The sequence below is a fragment of the Eumetopias jubatus genome, unplaced genomic scaffold (genome assembly GCF_037043125.1).
Source record: "Eumetopias jubatus isolate StellerSeaLion01/CBP00866 unplaced genomic scaffold, mEumJub1_p1.0 scaffold_8, whole genome shotgun sequence".
Classification (NCBI taxonomy): Eukaryota; Metazoa; Chordata; class Mammalia; order Carnivora; family Otariidae; genus Eumetopias; species Eumetopias jubatus.
This window is the reverse complement of record NW_028274814.1, coordinates 77,147,393-77,164,760: the sequence shown is the minus strand read 5'-3', so window position 1 is coordinate 77,164,760 and position 17,368 is coordinate 77,147,393. Positions and strand designations below refer to the sequence as shown.

The window sequence follows — 17,368 nt, the reverse complement described above, 5'->3', positions numbered from 1 at the left end:
TCTGACTATGATGCAGCATGAAGGAGAACTTTGGGATTTCCATCAGGGCTTCCATTTCTATTTCCTTTTTCATCGGTACTTGTTTTAGGTCACCTAGGTTATGAGAGATAAGCTTTCTAAAATAGCCTACATTTATATATGATATTGAAAAAGCTATGTTATTAAATACACTGATATTGAAAAAGCTATATTATTAAATATTTGATGTACTGGGTTGAAAGAAAGCTATGGCCCTCAGCTCCTGCTAATAATTTTAAGTAGATTAATTACACTACAGTCTTTTAACTAATCTGTCCCCATTCTTAAACCTGGAGGAGCCTGTTTTATTTCAGAAGGATATTTTTCACAGCAAAAGAAGAGAATGGGGTTGCATTTTTTTCTCTAAGTGCTTGCTTCCTTTCTTAGGCCCAGTAGAAGCATCCCTGCTTGATATTTTGGGTATACTCAAAACTTTACAGCTGGGGAAGATTTTTAGATATTCAGTATAATAAGCACTAGGTATTCTAGATATCTAAAATCTGGTCTTGTATGCTTAGGATCTTCCAAATAATAATATTTGCTAATATCTATTGAGCATTTACATCATGTTGGGCACTCTTATAAGTGTTTTATGTGTTCTATTCATATAATAGTCACCACAAACCTTGGAGGTATATACTGTAGTTTAACCATTTCTATTTTATAGATGAAGAAACAAAGCATGGAAAGATTAAGAAACTTTCAAGGTTACATGGCCAGTAAGTAGCAGAGCCAGGATTTAGACCCAGACATTGAGTCTTATCTCTTATGTTATACTGCCTCAGAATCCTAAATTGGATCCTGTCTTAGGGTTAGATGTATAGAATTTGAGAGCCATATGCCATGCCCAGCATGTTGATTTTCTCTGGAGGCAGCTAGACTAGCCCCATTCTCTTTGCCACTGATCAGTTTCTAAAATATAGATTTCAGGGGTGCCTGGGTGGCTCAGTTGGTTAAGCAGCTGTCTTCCGCTCAGGTCATGATCTCAGGGTCCTGGGATTGAGCCCCACATCAGGTTCCTTGCTCAGTGGGGAGCCTGCTTCTTCCTCTCCCTCTGCCGCTCCCTCTGTTTGTGTTTGCTTACTCTCTGTCGAATAAATAAATAAACTCTTATAAAATAAAATAATATATAGGTTTCAGAAGTTCATCATTCCCTGAATAATATCTTTGACCAAGAATGGTAAGGAAGGTATGGTTTGATACTGTCTTGCTTTAGGGGAAATCACCCTTGCTTCTTTTGGCTCAGAATAGTGATATTAGAACATTGGATCACATAACAGGAAAAAAAAAAGTTCACTAGATCAAAGTGCAAAATGGAAGTCAAGGGCAGCCAAAAGTATCCATCAATTAAATGTTTTTGATTTGAAGACATTAATCTGTGGTTTCTTGCCAGTTTCTGCCTGCCACTGCTAAATGGAAAGGGATCAATTATTCTATAGGGATTGTAGCCCATTCATTGTAAATTATGCAGAGCCTCCTAGAGGGCAGCAATGAGTAGGATAGGAGCTGAGTCCCTGCTGTTTACCGTGGCAGTTACCTTGGTGAGATCCCTTACCGGGGCGGCATTCATCAGGATATGTTTTCCATTCCCTCGGCCCATCAAAGATTGGGTTTTTAGCAAGCAAAGTTCATGGAAATTACATTATTCAGAAAAGTTGAGAAGGAAAGATTCTTTTTCTACTTTATCTCTACCACACCTACCCATAACTTTTGTAGGAATTGCTTGTCTTCTGAGTTTAGAATGTTAACCTTGAAAGCAGGTACCAATTCACATGTCCATGATGATAACTGTTTTGGAAAGCACCATTTTCAAAGTACTGTACTTCTCAGGCTTTCAAAGTTAGTGTCTTTGGGAAGCTAACATTCTGATGTGAGGAGTTAGTAGATATCCTCAAGTATTCATATTCATTTAAAAATACATAATTCTTTTTCTCAGTTGTGAATTCTGAGTCATCTTTTGCAAGTAATTTGTGCTCTCTTCAATCCTGTTCTTCCCTCAAATAGATATTTTCATTAATAACCATTTCTTTTCTTTCTGTATCTCCTATCAGATAGTTTTATAAGCTGCTTTTAAATCTTTCTCCAAAGTAAGGTGACTGGCATATTATTCTTACCATTTTATAGACAAGGAATATCAGATCCTGGAAGTGAAAGGGATCAGATTTAGTTTATAAGGAAAATAAAATTCGGAAGTCATATATTTGGAATATGTGCAGAAAGCCATTAGGCTACCCTTTCTCTGGTCTCTTTCCTAAAAGAGTAGGCTACATTGCTTGTTTATAAAATAGGCTTTCAAACATGTTTTCATGAATGGATTTATGTATAGATGAGTAGATTCTGTATAGCTTTAAAGGACTAATGATGATTGATAGGACTGACATTTTTAACTCACTGTAAGAAAATGATACTTCTCAGAAATGGAATGTGGGAATTGGCTGTCTTTGTAAAGAATACAAAAGGAGGCTGGAATGCTGATAACACCAGGGATGTTATAGATGGGGATTTCTCTACTAGGTCTGGTGATTAGTTATTAATAGAAATACCTAATTGAAGGAGGCCAGGGTTAAAGAGAGGAGGAATTAGTTGTAAAAGTAGATTGAAAATCACAATCAAGAAACAAAAAGGAAATATTTTTAAATGGATGTCAGCACTAAAAATTGCTTATTGATTCCTGACAATTGCATTAGATAACTTCTGTGATCCAGTGGTATGATGATTCTGCTTTATGGCCTGACTATTCTATTCGTAGAGGGCCTAAGTGTTGTTTTATAAGGCACCAGATAAATTTAAAAAATATATGGAAATTACTTAGGCATACAAGGAAATGAATCTGACTTCTGTTTCTGGTCATGACAGAATAAAATGGATCAGATTTACCCTTTCAACTTAACTAGAAAACTAAAGAAAACATGAAACAACAATTTTCAGACAGTGGATAACAGAAATCCCTGACAGAAGGAAAATGAAAGGGATGAGCTGATGATTTCCCCACCTTATTAGGTGTGATACGTTGAGGGTAGAGAGCTAGTAGAACATGGCAGTGACTGACAGTCTTGCTCAGTGGAGGAGACATGGTCCAGAGTTCAGGGAGGTGAAAGTGGCTAAGATTTGTGAGGTAAAATACTGAAGGGAAGGTTGCTGCACAAAGAGAAAGTTCCAGAGATGTGTAGAGGCTCCCTCAAATCTTTGAGCACCAATCTGTACATAGATAGGAAGAAACTATCAGAGACTGGAGAAAGAACCACCAGAAAGAAGGAATCAGAACAAAGCTCAGAGCTAGCACTGGTGCTTACAATAGTTCCTATTCCAACCAGTTAGAGTAGAAAAATCATGTGGTATTGAATAGAGTCCTCAAAAGGATATTACCTCAGGAGTGGGGCCAAACTGGCCTTAGAATAAAGGCCACTCTGGACCTGTGATAGCAAAGTTAAATACAAATCTTGAAAGCTTGAAACTGACTCAAGTGATTTAACTATATCACAGAACAAAAGCCCAATGATATTTAAAGGAATACAAACATATTCTAATAACAAAACCCAATAACATGAAATCACAGTGTCCAGCATCTATTCAAATGTTACGAGGCATGCAAGGTGAAAGGAAAATGCAACTTACTACAAGGGAAAAAACAAATACCCAGAAATGACAAAAATGACAGAACTAGCATACATTGGCAGGCTATTAAAACAGATAAATACATCCCATATGTTCAGGAATTTAGAGGAAAATTGACATTATGATGAGAAAAATGGAAGATGTCCAAATTGAACTTCTAAGGGATGAAAAACACAGTTTCTGAAATGAAAAATACATGAGGTAGGATTAAGAGTATATTGGGCACTACAGAAGAAGAAACTAGTGAACTAGAAGATACAGCAATAGGAACCATCCAAATGAAACAGAAAAAAGACTGAAGAAAGATGAGTATATGTGAGCTGTGGGACAATAGCAAGCCTTCTGAGCATGTAATTAGAGTCTCAGAAGGAAAAGTGAAGTATAAGTGGTATCAGAAAAAAAAGTTTGAAGAAATAATGGTAGATTTTCCAAATTTGGAAACTTAGACTGACAGATCCAAGAAATTCAGCGTACTCCACACTAAAAAGTATAATAATCAAGTTGCTGAAAATCAGTGATAAAAAGAAAAATAATAAAAGCAACCAGAGGAAAAGAGACACATTATGTCCTAGAGGAATACAAGACAGAAATACATGTAGGCCAGAAGACAGTGTAGCTACATTTTTAAGGTACTGAAGGAAGAAAAAAAAAAAAAAAACCTTGTCAACTTATATTCTATACACAGCAAATATATCTTTCAAAAAAATACTTTTTTTCAGACAAAACAGATGCTGAGAGAATGCACCACCAGCAGACCTGTATTATAAGAAATATTAAAGGATATTCTTCAGGCAGAAGGAAACAATGAGGTGGAAATTTCAGTCTACACAATGAAGAGCAGTGGAAATGCTCTCATTTTTTAATATCGCTGTAAGACAATTGATTAGTTAAAGCAGAAATGTATTGTGGGGTTTATAATGTAAAATATGACAATCATAACAGAAGAGGGGGAAAGTGGAAGAACATAGTACTCTAACACAGTACATGAAGTGGTATAATGTTATGTGAAGATAGACTGTCATAAGGTAAAAACCTATATTATAAACCCTGGAGCAACCACTAAAACATAAAAATAAAAATAAAAGAGATATAGTTAATAGGCAAATAATGAAGGTAAAATGGAAAAAAAAAATAATCCAAAGGAAGGCAGGAAAAGAAGAAAAAAGATACAAAGAACAGATGGGACAAATGGAAAAAAAAGAGCATGATGGTAGATTTAAACCCATCAATATCAATAATCACATTAAATGTAAACGATCTAACCCAGCATGCGCAATAGAAATATAATGTGAGCCACATAGGTAATTTTAAATTTTCTAGTAGTCACATTGAGAAAAGTAAAAAGGAACAGGTAAAATTAATTTTAAAAAATTTTTTATTTTTTGAGAGAGAGAGCATGAGTGGGGGGAGTGGCAGAGGGAGAGGGAGAAGCAGACTCCCCACTGAGCAGGGAGCCCGATGTGGGGCTCGATCCCAGAACCCTGGGATCACTTCCTGAGCCTAAGGCAGACACTTAACAGACTGAGCCACCCAGTTACCCCAGTAAAATTAATTTTAATAATATATTTTACTTAACATAATAATATATAAAATATGTCATTTGGGCATGTGATAAATATTAAAATTTTATTAAAGGGATATCTTACCTTTCCTTTAAAAATGTAGTGCTCAGTAGTCACATTCAACTAATGGCTACCATATTGGACAGTATAGATTAAACATCCAGTTAAAAGGCAGAGCTTGTCAGATTGGGTAAGAAAAAATTTGTCTACAAGAAACCCATTTAATTTAATTTATTTAGAAATTTTGTGGGTTTTTTTCATTTATTTTTTTTAGTAATCTCTACACCCAACATGGAGCTCAAACTCATGACCCTGAGATCAAGAGTTGCATGTTCTTCCGACTGAGCCAGCCTGACTCCCCAAGAAACCCCATTTTAAATGTGAAGACACAGATAGTTTAAAAGTAAAAGGATAGGAAAAATATTATGCAAAAACTAATCAAGAGAAAGATGAAGTAACTATATTAATACCATACCAAGTAGATTTTAGAGCAAAGAATATTACCAGTGACAGACATTTTGAAAGGGATAAGTTCTTCCAGAGGACTTAACCTAGATATGTACATACCTAGTAAGAGAAATTTCAAAATATATGAAGCAAAACTTATAGAACTGAAAGGAAAAATAGACAAATCTATAATTATTGTTGGAGATTCCAACCCTTTCTCAACAATCAGTAGGAGAAATAGAAAATCATTAAGGATATAGAAAGCCAGAGTAGGTAGATGGATCTTGTGGGCAGGAAACACTTCCTCCTCTGGACAGCACTAAATGTGCCCCATCCCGATGTGGAGAAACAGGATGATGCTGTACTTCCAGTCTCTTCATTTTCCCTCCAGGACTCTGTCCTTCGTGCATACCTTACTACTAATTTACATGGATGAATTGGAAAATACCAAGCAGGCATGTCTTTTGTTTTATTTTGCAAACCTTTGTTAATTATTGTCAGTTGTTTCCAAAATGCAAAAAAGCATTAGACTGTTGGAATACTGCATTTCTGACTTTTTCCTAGCTAGGGAAGCACCGTAAGGAAGAGACTAAGAGCATATGTGGGGAGTGAGGGCATGCAGGAGGAAATAAAGTGGAATCTCTATTAGCAAACTGACTACACTGATGACCAGGCTAACCAGGCAGACCAGTTACCGATTTTGTAAGTCTCATCTCTGAAAGGAAAGAGGTGTCTTTCAGCTATTCTGCATCACAATAGCTTTTTGTATAGAGAAGGTATTCTTACTTGATTGATAGTGGGGAAGTATGAAGACTTTATAAGGGGTATACGAAGGTCATCTGATTTTTATTGTGGAATCAGCATCTGAAATCAGAGCACATAACTCTGTCTAGCATTCTTTCATAATAAAAGTGGAAATGGGGAATTGGTAGTGGTCATAGCTTTCTGGTTGTTTCCAAGGAGCCATTAAATTTAAGTAATGCTCAGAGAAGAGGGGAAACAGCTTGTAGAACATTAAGCCCAACTAGACAAGCCTAGCAAAGGGAGTAAGTTTTCTTTAGGGAATAAAAACTGATTCCATAAGAAGGGGGGGAAAACTAGGCAAAATGAGATAAATTAGCTAAGTGAATATGATGTGTCTACCATATGCAATGCAGTCTTACATGTCGAATAAAATGATCACAATGGAAATTTTAATGTTTCTAACATGACTCACTGGTAGATTCCACATCATTATAGTTACCTCTTTAAAGTGTTTCTTAACAGAACTAGTCCTTTTGATAAATCAGGGATTTATGCAGGGTCACAGGGAGAATAGTAATTACAGTTGTCACAACTCCATAAAAATAGGTGTTGCCTGCCTGTCTTTGTCTGAAACTTTAGCAGTGATTCTAATAATTTGATACTTGAATTTGCATGTGAGAAGAATCCTGGGGACATGTTCACAGTGAGAGATGCAATACACAGAGCTTGCCTGAAGTCTACCTTCTATATTAATTAGGTTAGATCTTAGGAGTGGATGATCTTCTGACTCCTAGTATTTAAGTGCTGTTGCTTGGCTGGTCTTTTGGGCTTTGTGGTCAGCAAAGATAGATTTAATTTAAAAATCAGAACAGGGAGGTTAAGGTGAAAACATAGAGAAGTAAAACAGGAAAAATGGCTTCCCCCCCCCCCCCCCGAAACTTGTCTTGGTTTCTACTTAGGAGCACTGTTATACCCATGACTTTCAGAACATTTTTTTCCCAGAGCCAATTAGAAAGGTTCAGGGGTACCTGGGTGGCTCAGTCGGTTAAGAGTCTGATTTTTGGTTTCGGCTCAGGTTGGTGATCTCAGGGCTCTGAGATCCAGTAGCGGGCATCAGGCTTCACGCTCAGCAGGGAGTCTTTTGAAGATTTCCTCCCTCTGCCCCTCCCCCCATTCGTGTGCACGCTCTCCTCTTTTTCTCTCTCTCAAATAAAATAAAAATAAGTCTTTTAAAAAAAAGGTTCAGGGTGTAAAATCGGGAAGGGTTAAAAGTTAAGATTTTACTGTTAGTGAGATATTTTACTTCTAAAAGGATGAGAAGACAATAGTTTGGCTGGTTTAACTAGGTGAGAAGGAAGATAAAAATAGCAGTGGTCATTTATGTCATTGTGGTAACATACAGGAAAAGGACTGAGTCCTTAGTTTAAAAACGTTGTAAGCTTTTCTTTTAAAGAGAAGCTTTTCCAGCTTCATCCTGGCAGCTCTTCAAATACAATCACAAAGGAGCAAGACACTATAAACAACAGTTCCCCCCCCCCCCCCCCCCGCCACCTCAAGAAAAGCACTGCATAGACAAGCAGGCGCTCATGGCCAAGGCTGTGAAGGCAGCAGGAAGGGCAGCTCCTGAGGCCCTGGAGCTGCGGCAAAGCTGACAGACAAGTGTGGGCCCCAGAAAGAGGGACAGGTGGACCAACACTGGCAGTTGTCCCCAGATGCTGGTATATTGGCAAGACAAACAGTAGCACAGGACTGACTGACTACTTTTAGCCCCCTATTTGAAGGGGAATTAAGATCTTTTGGAGCTAAGAGAGTCTTGTGTGCAGAAAGGCTCTCCCTGTGGGAGGAGAGGGACCCTTGTCTTCACAAAATACAAGCAAATGCCTATCACTGCTTCTCTTTCATCTTAAGCACTGTGATTCCTTCTCTCATGTCTTTTTCCTTCACCTTCAACCCTCCTCTTTGGGATGACATGTACGATTCTTTTTGTTCTCTTAACTCCTAGCTTGTTTTTTTGGTAGGACTGTGTCTTGGTCGAACTATGGCAATTTTCCTCATTTGGACAGAGTAATAGCTGCAAAACTGAGGAAACTGGGATCTCGGTTCTGCCTCAGATGTCAGATTGTATATCCTCAGCTAATGGGGAGAACACTGAGGCCACCAAGCTCCCTCCTACTGGGATATAGAGGAAATGAAAAAGAGCCCAGATCACTCCTTAGAGCTAATTAACAAGCTGACTTTGGAGGAGGCCATTTCCCTGGCAGTGAAGAAACCTTGGTTGGAGGCAGAACTAAAGCGATGGAAGAGGGATTGTCAAAGGAAATAGATAATGTGTATCCTGATCATCAGGTCTCCGTTCTCCTTAAGCTGGCTTGGGCTTTAACTTTATAGTCCACACTCTCAAAATAAAAATGTAAAAATAAGAAAGCAAACAAGCCGGGCTGTGTAAGTCTCACTTCGTTGGCTTCTGGAACTCTTTCCTTCTAAAACAGGAAAATCATGGGTAGCATGATACTCATTTATGTCATCTTTTTTTACTTCAGGGTAATGATCCCAAAGGTGATGCCCCCTGAAGGGCATCTAAAGGAGATACATCTCCATGGCTTTCATGTGCTTGGCTGTCTTTATCTTTCTGCCTGATTCTTTCCACTTTCTGCTTGAGTCTGTATTGCCTTTTACAGTGTATGACTTTTGTTTGCCCCATGGAAGGTTTGGCTTACAGTGACTGATAGGTCATCTGCCTGTTCACTTCACCCCTTGGATTAAAGGGTTTAGCCTCATAACATGGCTAATATTGTGGGATGAGTAGAATACCAGAGGAATCAATCCCTTCTTGCAGTTTTTCTGTCACTAGAGAATGTAGTTTTATAGCCTAGAAATCTGTGCTTTTTGGGCAGGTCCTCCTGCATTCCTCGCTGCCTTTCACAAGCCTGGAATCGTCCTTTCGCACCATTATCCTTGGGGACAGAGTTAGATTGAAAACCTCAGTTTGAGAAATCTGTGACCCTAATTATGTTTTGATTCACTATTACTTAAAATAACTGAGCTCCAGTTATCTGTTGGGCATCACACTAGGCAGAGGATCAGCCACAACCCAAGTCCTCTGGACCTGCTGGGCCTCTTGCTCAGTCTTCATAGATGCAGGCAGAACAGTGTCTTTCTTCAATCCTAGTCTACCCCTCAACCCCCACCCTCAGAGCTCCGCTTCATGGCAAGTGTGGTTTCCCTGCAACTGCCGAGGCATCCTCATGTATAGGCCCTTTCTCTAGTCTCGACCATGTTTCGGTGTGTTCCTGGCAGTGTTCCCTGCCGCCTACCCAGTATGTAGCTGCCTACTGTTGGGCAGTAGCTCACTGCTCTGGCATCCTAATGTGTAAATATTTGTCAAAGGACAGGGGCGTTTTCCCATTCCCCAAAAAGCATTCTGAAAAATGTGCCTGTTTTCGTAGTCATATTTCCAGGCTGTGGATCAGTTAGCCCATTCATTCCTTGCAGTTGACAGACACTGGCCTGGCCTCAGCCGGCCACATGAAGTAAGTATGCGGTAACTTCCGGCCCAGTAACTTTTAAGCTTTAGTAGGAAGGAGTCCCAGACCTAAAGGGAACCATAGTCAACATGTCACTATTAGAGAATACATTGTTTCGTCAACAGGAGGAATCCCGTGTCTTCCGTGTCAAGTGTTTAAATTTCTTACACTCATACTTGATATTGGAGGCATATATGGAATCAACAAAAATGAGAAAGCTAGCCATATGGATTCTGGAGGAAAACTTGACTCTTCATGTTTGTGACTGGACTTTCAGGTCTCATGTAATGTAGGTTTTTATACAACATCCATTTCTGCCTCTGCAGAGGTGACAGTGCTGAGCTACTAGTTAGTTGAGAGGTGTTTTTTCTAGTACAGTTGATGGTTTATCCTGTCACTCAGTTCTGCTTGAGACCAGAGCCGGTCACCAATGCATGCCAACTTATTAGGCTGAAAAGGCGGTCTTTAGTCATGGAACAGTTTTCTGTCTGTGCACAACCAGGTGACCCACATGTAAGAACTGAACTGTTGGTCTTCGCTTTATTACACTAGACTGTGAGCTCAGGATTTATTTCAGTTGCTCACCCAGTCCCAGTAGATTAAAGTACCTCTAATGTGTCTGTCAAACTGCTTGGCTCCTTCCTTTCCTTTTCTCTAAGTCGTGCCTTCTAGCACCCCTTCCTCCTCCTCCTTATTTTTGGACCTAATCCTTAGTCTTCTACAGATCAGACTAGCATGCACCCATATGGATCCTCAACCCCATAAGATATCTGTAGAGTTAGAGCTAGAACTATATCAGCTTTTTCTGTTTTCACTGTCTATAAGCACCTCAAGCCTCCAGAACTTGATGTAGGGGCATGACGCTTTGGGGTGTGGAAATCGTAACTGATAAGGAAACAATAACATATGCTGTGCAACACAGCAACTGCTTTTCCTTCATATGACACAACTCTTTTGGAAGGACTGAGTATCTTTTAATACATTTAATTTCTTCCCACAGATAATCAATTTCTACATGAATATGTTGATGGAGCGAAGTAAAGAGACGGGATTGCCAAGTGTGCATGCATTTAATACCTTTTTTTTCACTAAGTTAAAAACGGCTGGTTATCAGGCAGTGAAACGTTGGACAAAGAAAGTGGATGTATTTTCTGTTGACATTCTTTTGGTGCCCATTCACCTGGGAGTGCACTGGTGTCTTGCTGTGAGTACCTCTCTTACTTTTAATCAAATTTAAAAGAAATTCTACAGAATCATAGACTATACAGAGTAGTGAGTAGTAATTCTACATTTTCACTGGGTGATTGTGAGAAAGAATAGTATTTCTTTGGCTAAAAATTGGATAGATCAGTGAACTTCCTGTCAAGAGTGGGAGATACTTAGACTTTGAAGAAAGTTGTGGAATTTCCTTTCTGGAAATATTTAGAAGGGAGCTGTAAGGCTAAACAGTCTCAAGGCAAGGCATGCGGTGAAAAAGTGACTTCTTAATGATCCTGCCAACTCAGATTCTGTGACTTATTTTCTGCCCAATTATGATTTGCCTTGCATACTTGATAGTTTAATATTTTTTATGACTCTTTGAGAACATGGATACATTCATTTAATATATTAATAAAAAATATAAAAGTTCTCTCACAATCTATTTTGAATTATACTTGAAAAGCATAAAGCCAAAGAGAAATTCTCCACATAAAGAAACAAAATGCGGACTATTTTGCCATCTTTCTAAAACCCTGTGGAAATGATCTCGTTCATCTTACAGTCTCTGAAGAGCATGTGTGTCTTCACTGTTGCCCGCATGGCAGATGGAGAACCTAAATACTAGAAAAAGATTTCAGGGCCATTAATGAGGCCATGATAGTACTATGTAAATAAACCCCTTTTTCTTTCCTCTGCAGTTTAAGCATGGTATAATGCAAAGTATCAGTCAAACTTGTCATGATTTCACAGGGAATCTGGCAAAAAGTTCCAAGTTTGGGGCGCCTGGGTGGCTCAGTCGTTAAGCGTCTGCCTTCGGCTCAGGTCATGATCCCAGGGTCTTGGGATTGAGCCCTCCATTGGGCTCTCTGCTCCAAGGGAAGCCTGCTTCTCCCTCTCCCACTCCCCCTGCTTGTGTTTCCTCTCTCGCTGTCTCTCTCTGTCAAATAAGTAAATAAAATCTTAAAAAAAAAAAAAGTTTCCAAGTTCCAGGGAAGTGAAAGCTGAGAAACTATTTTTCTTATTATATGAACACACAGATTTTTTTTTATTCCCAGGTTGTGGACTTTCGAAAGAAGAATATTACCTATTACGACTCTATGGGTGGGATAAACAATGAAGCCTGCAGGATCCTCCTGTAAGTAGGGAGTTGAGAACAAAAGAGTTTGGTGTTGGGTGTATGTTGTGTTCTTTGATACCTTTAGTGGAGTGATTATGATTAATAAAGGAAATCTTCACACTGAGGTAAGAGTGGATATTTTATGTCTGAGTAAGTAAAGTTTAATAATAATATAATAATATCAGAAAGATGCCCTCATGGGGACAACTGTTGTCCCAGTGCACTAAAATAACGAATGAGTCAATATGTACATATAATATAGAAACTACTTAGAAGTCATCTAATCCAACCTGCCTAATTTTTCAGCTGAAGGACCCAAGACCCACAGAGGTGACTTTGATATGCTCAGGTCCTACTAGTTAGTGGCTCAACTGGGAACCAGAATGCAAATCTCCTTATACCCCAACTGTTTGTCTTTCCAAAATGCCTATTCCTCACTGTACCACTATACCATTCGGGTGGCCAGGAGGAGGTGAACGGTTTGCACTTAAGAAGAGTGCTCTGTATGAGGTATGCACTCATCAAATTGTGATTTGGATTGAATTTTCACACAGGAGAATCAAGACTATAAATAGTGAATAACTGCCTTGATATTGCTAGAGAAACCTTCTTCCATGCGGTCAAGTCTGAAGGACCATATAAACCAAGGAAAAGAATCAAACCTCATTCCTCAGGAGGAACAATAGGTAGAAGGAACCTGGGTGTCAGAGGCAGAGGTCCTGTTTCTCTTGGGTTGACAGGGTGGGCATGAATTATGGGAGCTGCAGGGGGAAGCTTAGCAGTCCAAAGATTTCCCCACCCAGCATTATATACTGTTTTCCTCAGAAGTGCAGATGAAAACCCTTCCTAAGGATTGTTAACCTCATTCTTAGGGTGGCAGCTGTCATCAGTGCCCCCACAGCTCATCTCCTTCTCTCCTAATACCTTTAGGCAATACCTGAAACAAGAAAGCATTGATAAGAAAAGGAAAGAGTTTGACACCAATGGCTGGCAGCTCTTCAGCAAGAAAAGCCAGGTACATTTCATCTCATCAGGTGGAAATCCTGATATTAGGGTATTTGAGAAGGATAGGGTTTTATTGCTTGATTCCCAGGGACCTTCTTAGTGTCTAGCCTGACTTCAGCTTGGTTGTTTGGTTCCTCAGAGGAAGAAAGAGTAAGCTCTGGCTGTGGGAAAACTGGTCATGTGTTTCTTAGGTAGAACTAGGTTTTCTGAGTGCCCAGCTGTTTTACTGAGCTTTTCACTCCTGTGGGAAATGGTTGCTGATTGGCCCTTATGGGAGGGACTTGTCTTTATATCTTTAGGTGTCATGGAAGTCTAAGATAGTCTCCTGATAATGAAGATTCATATTAATATGAAGACCTGACTGAGATGCTGTATTTGTTTTCTCTGAGCCTGTGTTCTGGGGTGAGGGACTTAGGGTCACCTCTTCAAAATTCAGGGAAACCTGTAACATTTATATCCTTTGGTTCTTATTTATAATCTAGTATGAAGGAAGGAAGCTTGGAAAGATGTCACCATTTTGTTATTTTTGGTCTTTCAGGAAATTCCACAGCAGATGAATGGAAGTGACTGTGGCATGTTTGCTTGCAAATATGCTGACTGCATTACCAAAGACAGACCAATCAACTTCACACAGGTGAGCTGAGCCTTCAGGAAGGAGCCCTGGGACCACCCTGTCTCTAGGCTGCCCGATAGATGTTTTTTCCTCCACCTGTTCTGCCTAGTGAACTCTGCCTATAGTCCATAACACTGGTGGTTACCATGTAGACCACATCACAAGAAAAAGAAGGATAGTGATAGGCCACATGCTGGGTTCCCTTACATCACATGCTACAGTCAAGGAATCCTGGTCATTAGCAGAGCCTTCTTCTCTGCCCCTCTCCCCCCATCTACCTCAAATCCTATAAGAAACAGAACTGGGACCAGAGCAAGTTTTCTTCATTTTCTCTTCATCTGGTTAGCAGTCAGGTTTTGGAACAGGCTACACCTTGAACTCCTAGTATAATTTGTCATGCTGCCCTGCTCCCCTGCCCCTCACTTGATGCAGCTCATCAGTCACCTCTTAGTTTGTGATTGTTTATTTCTGTCCATGTGGTCCTTCAGAGACCAAAGTGGATTGAGACTGGAGATTATGGTTTGTGTCCTGTACTTTAAATTAATGGCTTTACCAGACTTTTCCACCATAGCCCTTGGGTGGAGCTGACTCTTTTGCAGTTCCATAACTCTTCCCCTAAAAAGTAAGTTTTAAGTTTTTGATTTTCAGGCCTTAGATCTCCTATCGTCTTAAAAGTTCAACATAGAGGACTTGATGGACACCATCCTCAAAATTCTTGGGAGACATTTGGGTGTAGCCTGGGGACTCCTGGTGATGCCCAATAATGTTTGTAAGGCTACAACAAGAGAAAATAGCAGTAGAGATAGCACTAGAAAAAAATTACATGTAATCAAGAATTGAGCAATTTGAAAGACCGGAAGTGCAACTGAAGCTATTTTAATTGAAAACCTTGAGAAGGGAAGGAGTGTTGGGTCTGGATAAAAGCAATGAAAAAATTAAGGGTAATCTCTGTGTCCCTACAGCAACACATGCCATACTTCCGGAAGCGGATGGTCTGGGAGATTCTCCACCGAAAGCTTTTGTGAAGACTGTCTCAGTTAGCCGACACTGACCTTGTGGGGGACCAGCTCTTTGTTGTCTACAGCCAGAGACCTTGGAAACAGCTGCTCCCACCCCTCTGTTCTTGTAAAGCCCTTGATCCTGGACCAGGCCCTGGCGAGATGCATTCACAAGCACATCTGCCTTTCCTTTTGTATCTCAGATACTATTTTTGCAAAGAAACTTTGGTGCTGTGAAAGGGGTGAGGGACATCCCTAAGCTGAAGAGAGAGACTGCTTTTCACTTCTTCAGTTCTGCCATCTTGTTTTCAAAGGGCTCCAGCCTCACTCAGTCCCTAATTCCGGGGCCGAGAGAAGCTTGGACAGACTCTTGGTTTCACATAAACTCTTGTTGTTAGGCCTTACTAAGAGGTAGGAAAGGGCATGGGCAAAAAGGTAGGGATGAAAACCACCAGCATATACACTCACACATACACGCAGGATTTTCACGATGTGTTGTCAGGAAAGTGACTGTAAACTGGACTTGGGGTCACACGCTTAAGTCCCTTCTCCAGGACTTCCCTATTTATATGCCTCTTTGTGAGATCCATCTGCTTCTGTACAAGGCTGTTTTGTCATCTGTAGCTTCCTCCCAGCCTGAGGCACAACACATGAGCCCGGGGGGGGACCCCAAAGTCCCAGGCAGGCCTTTCCTTAAAGCAGGGGTTTGCATGTGCTCACAACACATGACACAGAGAAGACCCACCCAGGGAGCAGTTCAGTGGGGCAACAAAGGCACCACTTTTACTGCCGCCGACTTCTGACCAAGAAGAAGGACCTCAGTCTTTAGCATAAAATTCCAGCATGGGATGAATGCAGGTCTAGTTTGGTCTGTGGCTAGTTAGTCTAAATAGGTTTCTACCCACAGAAAATTTAATATATATATATAAATATATATATATTTCACAGGGATATGTGTTTTTTTAAAAGGCTGAATGTGTTCACCACTTTAGCCTGTAGATTTATTTCCTTTTTCCAACTTTAGCTCTAGCACGCACAGATCCCAGCCCTTATGTGTAGGGTGTTTGTGGACTTCCTAACAATATTTTGAGGCCTGGATGAACTTTGGCTTAGGGGTCAAGGTTTCAGAGGGAGGCAAAGATTTTCAACTGGAAAACGGGTGGAATTTGGACTGATCAGCTTGAGACTAAAAAAATGCTATTCCTTTTGTTCTTTCTAGCATCTCCCCCGCCCTCTGAGCGCTCCTCAGGCTAGATAGTGGAACGATCCAATGCCAGTGTCATTTTGTACTTAAGTTCCAAAATAGGAACGTTTTATACTTTTTTCTGTATTGTAATAGGTAGTTTTGTATGAAATATTTTCTCTTCTTCCCTTGTACCCCATCCTTTCCAACATTGTGCTTTCTCTCTGGGCTTATTTGAAAATTTTACTCTGTTTTATACCAAGCTTGTTTAGTACATTTTTCTATGTTTTACCACAGGTTACAATTTGAAAAGAAAACTATTTTTTTTAAATATTCCATTGTTAACTGAATGTTACTGTTTCCACTCCAGCAACCAGATGTCCTACCTTTTTCATAACTGCCTGCCTTTTTGGGGAAGACCACCATTCGTTCGTTTGTTCTTTCTTTCTTTCTTTCTTTTTCTTTCTTTCTTTCTTTCTTTCTTTCTTTCTTTCTTTCTTTCTTTCTTTCTTTCTTTCTTTCTCTTTCTTTCTTTCTTTCTTTCTTTCTTTCTTTCTTTCTTTTTTTCTTTTTTCTCTTTCTTTCTTTCTTTCTTTCTTTCTTTCTTTCTTTCTTTCTTTCTTTCTTTCTTTCTTTCTTTCTTTCTTTCCTTCCTTCCTTCCTTCCTTCCTTCCTTCCTTCCTTCTTTCCTTCTTTCCTTCTTTCCTTTCTTTTCTTTCTTTTTTTTTCCTTCTTTCTTGTGTTTTTCTATAGGAAATAAATAGCTTTCTATTTATGAGTTGCTGAGACCTTTCACATTCTCTTTTAGAAAGCTACAGTGTGCAGGCTCATTGTATGACTCCTGCACATGGATTCTTGGTACTTAATGTATTTCAGTGACAAATGGAAAGGTGGCAGTATGGCATAGATTTGGACTATGAGTCAAAAGACCTGAGTTTTTCAGGTGCTCTTGCTATTATCTGGGGGGACTCAGAACAAGATAGGTGTCTGTATTTATTGTTTGTCCATTTAGATAACAACATCTGTCTTATCTTCCTCACAGACTTTTTGTACAGACCAAAGCAACAGATATTTATTGCCATGTATAACAAAATGAAACATGCAACAAAAGCACTTTGAAAAATATATAAGGAATTGTTGAGCCTGTCTGAACGTGGACCCCCTTTCTGACCAGTGCATTTATGTACAAGGCGAAGTTAGTGATCCTAAGACCACCCTACATGGGTGGACCAAGCTGAGACATAGGTTGTAGCCCAGGGTGGCTCAGTGGGAACCAAGTATAGACATCTGTAGTGGGCCATTTTTCCAGAGAACTAGCCAACAAATTTAGGACTAGCATCTG

The 17,368-nt window shown here is 39.7% G+C and overlaps 1 protein-coding gene across 4 annotated transcripts in view; it reads left to right on the top strand.

Moving 5' to 3' along the window:
* Window positions 1-16,452, top strand: part of SENP1 (SUMO specific peptidase 1) — a 49,320-nt gene extending 32,868 nt beyond the window's left edge. For all 4 annotated transcript variants that reach the window (XM_028123100.2, XM_028123104.2, XM_028123102.2 and 1 more), the window contains 5 exons: window positions 10,911-11,114; window positions 12,166-12,245; window positions 13,158-13,242; window positions 13,771-13,866; window positions 14,808-16,452. In XM_028123100.2, the coding sequence (XP_027978901.1) occupies window positions 10,911-11,114; window positions 12,166-12,245; window positions 13,158-13,242; window positions 13,771-13,866; window positions 14,808-14,870 (528 nt within the window). In that variant the 3' untranslated portion in view covers window positions 14,871-16,452. The remainder of the gene's footprint in view (window positions 1-10,910; window positions 11,115-12,165; window positions 12,246-13,157; window positions 13,243-13,770; window positions 13,867-14,807) is intronic.
* Window positions 16,453-17,368: the final 916 nt, after the last annotated feature.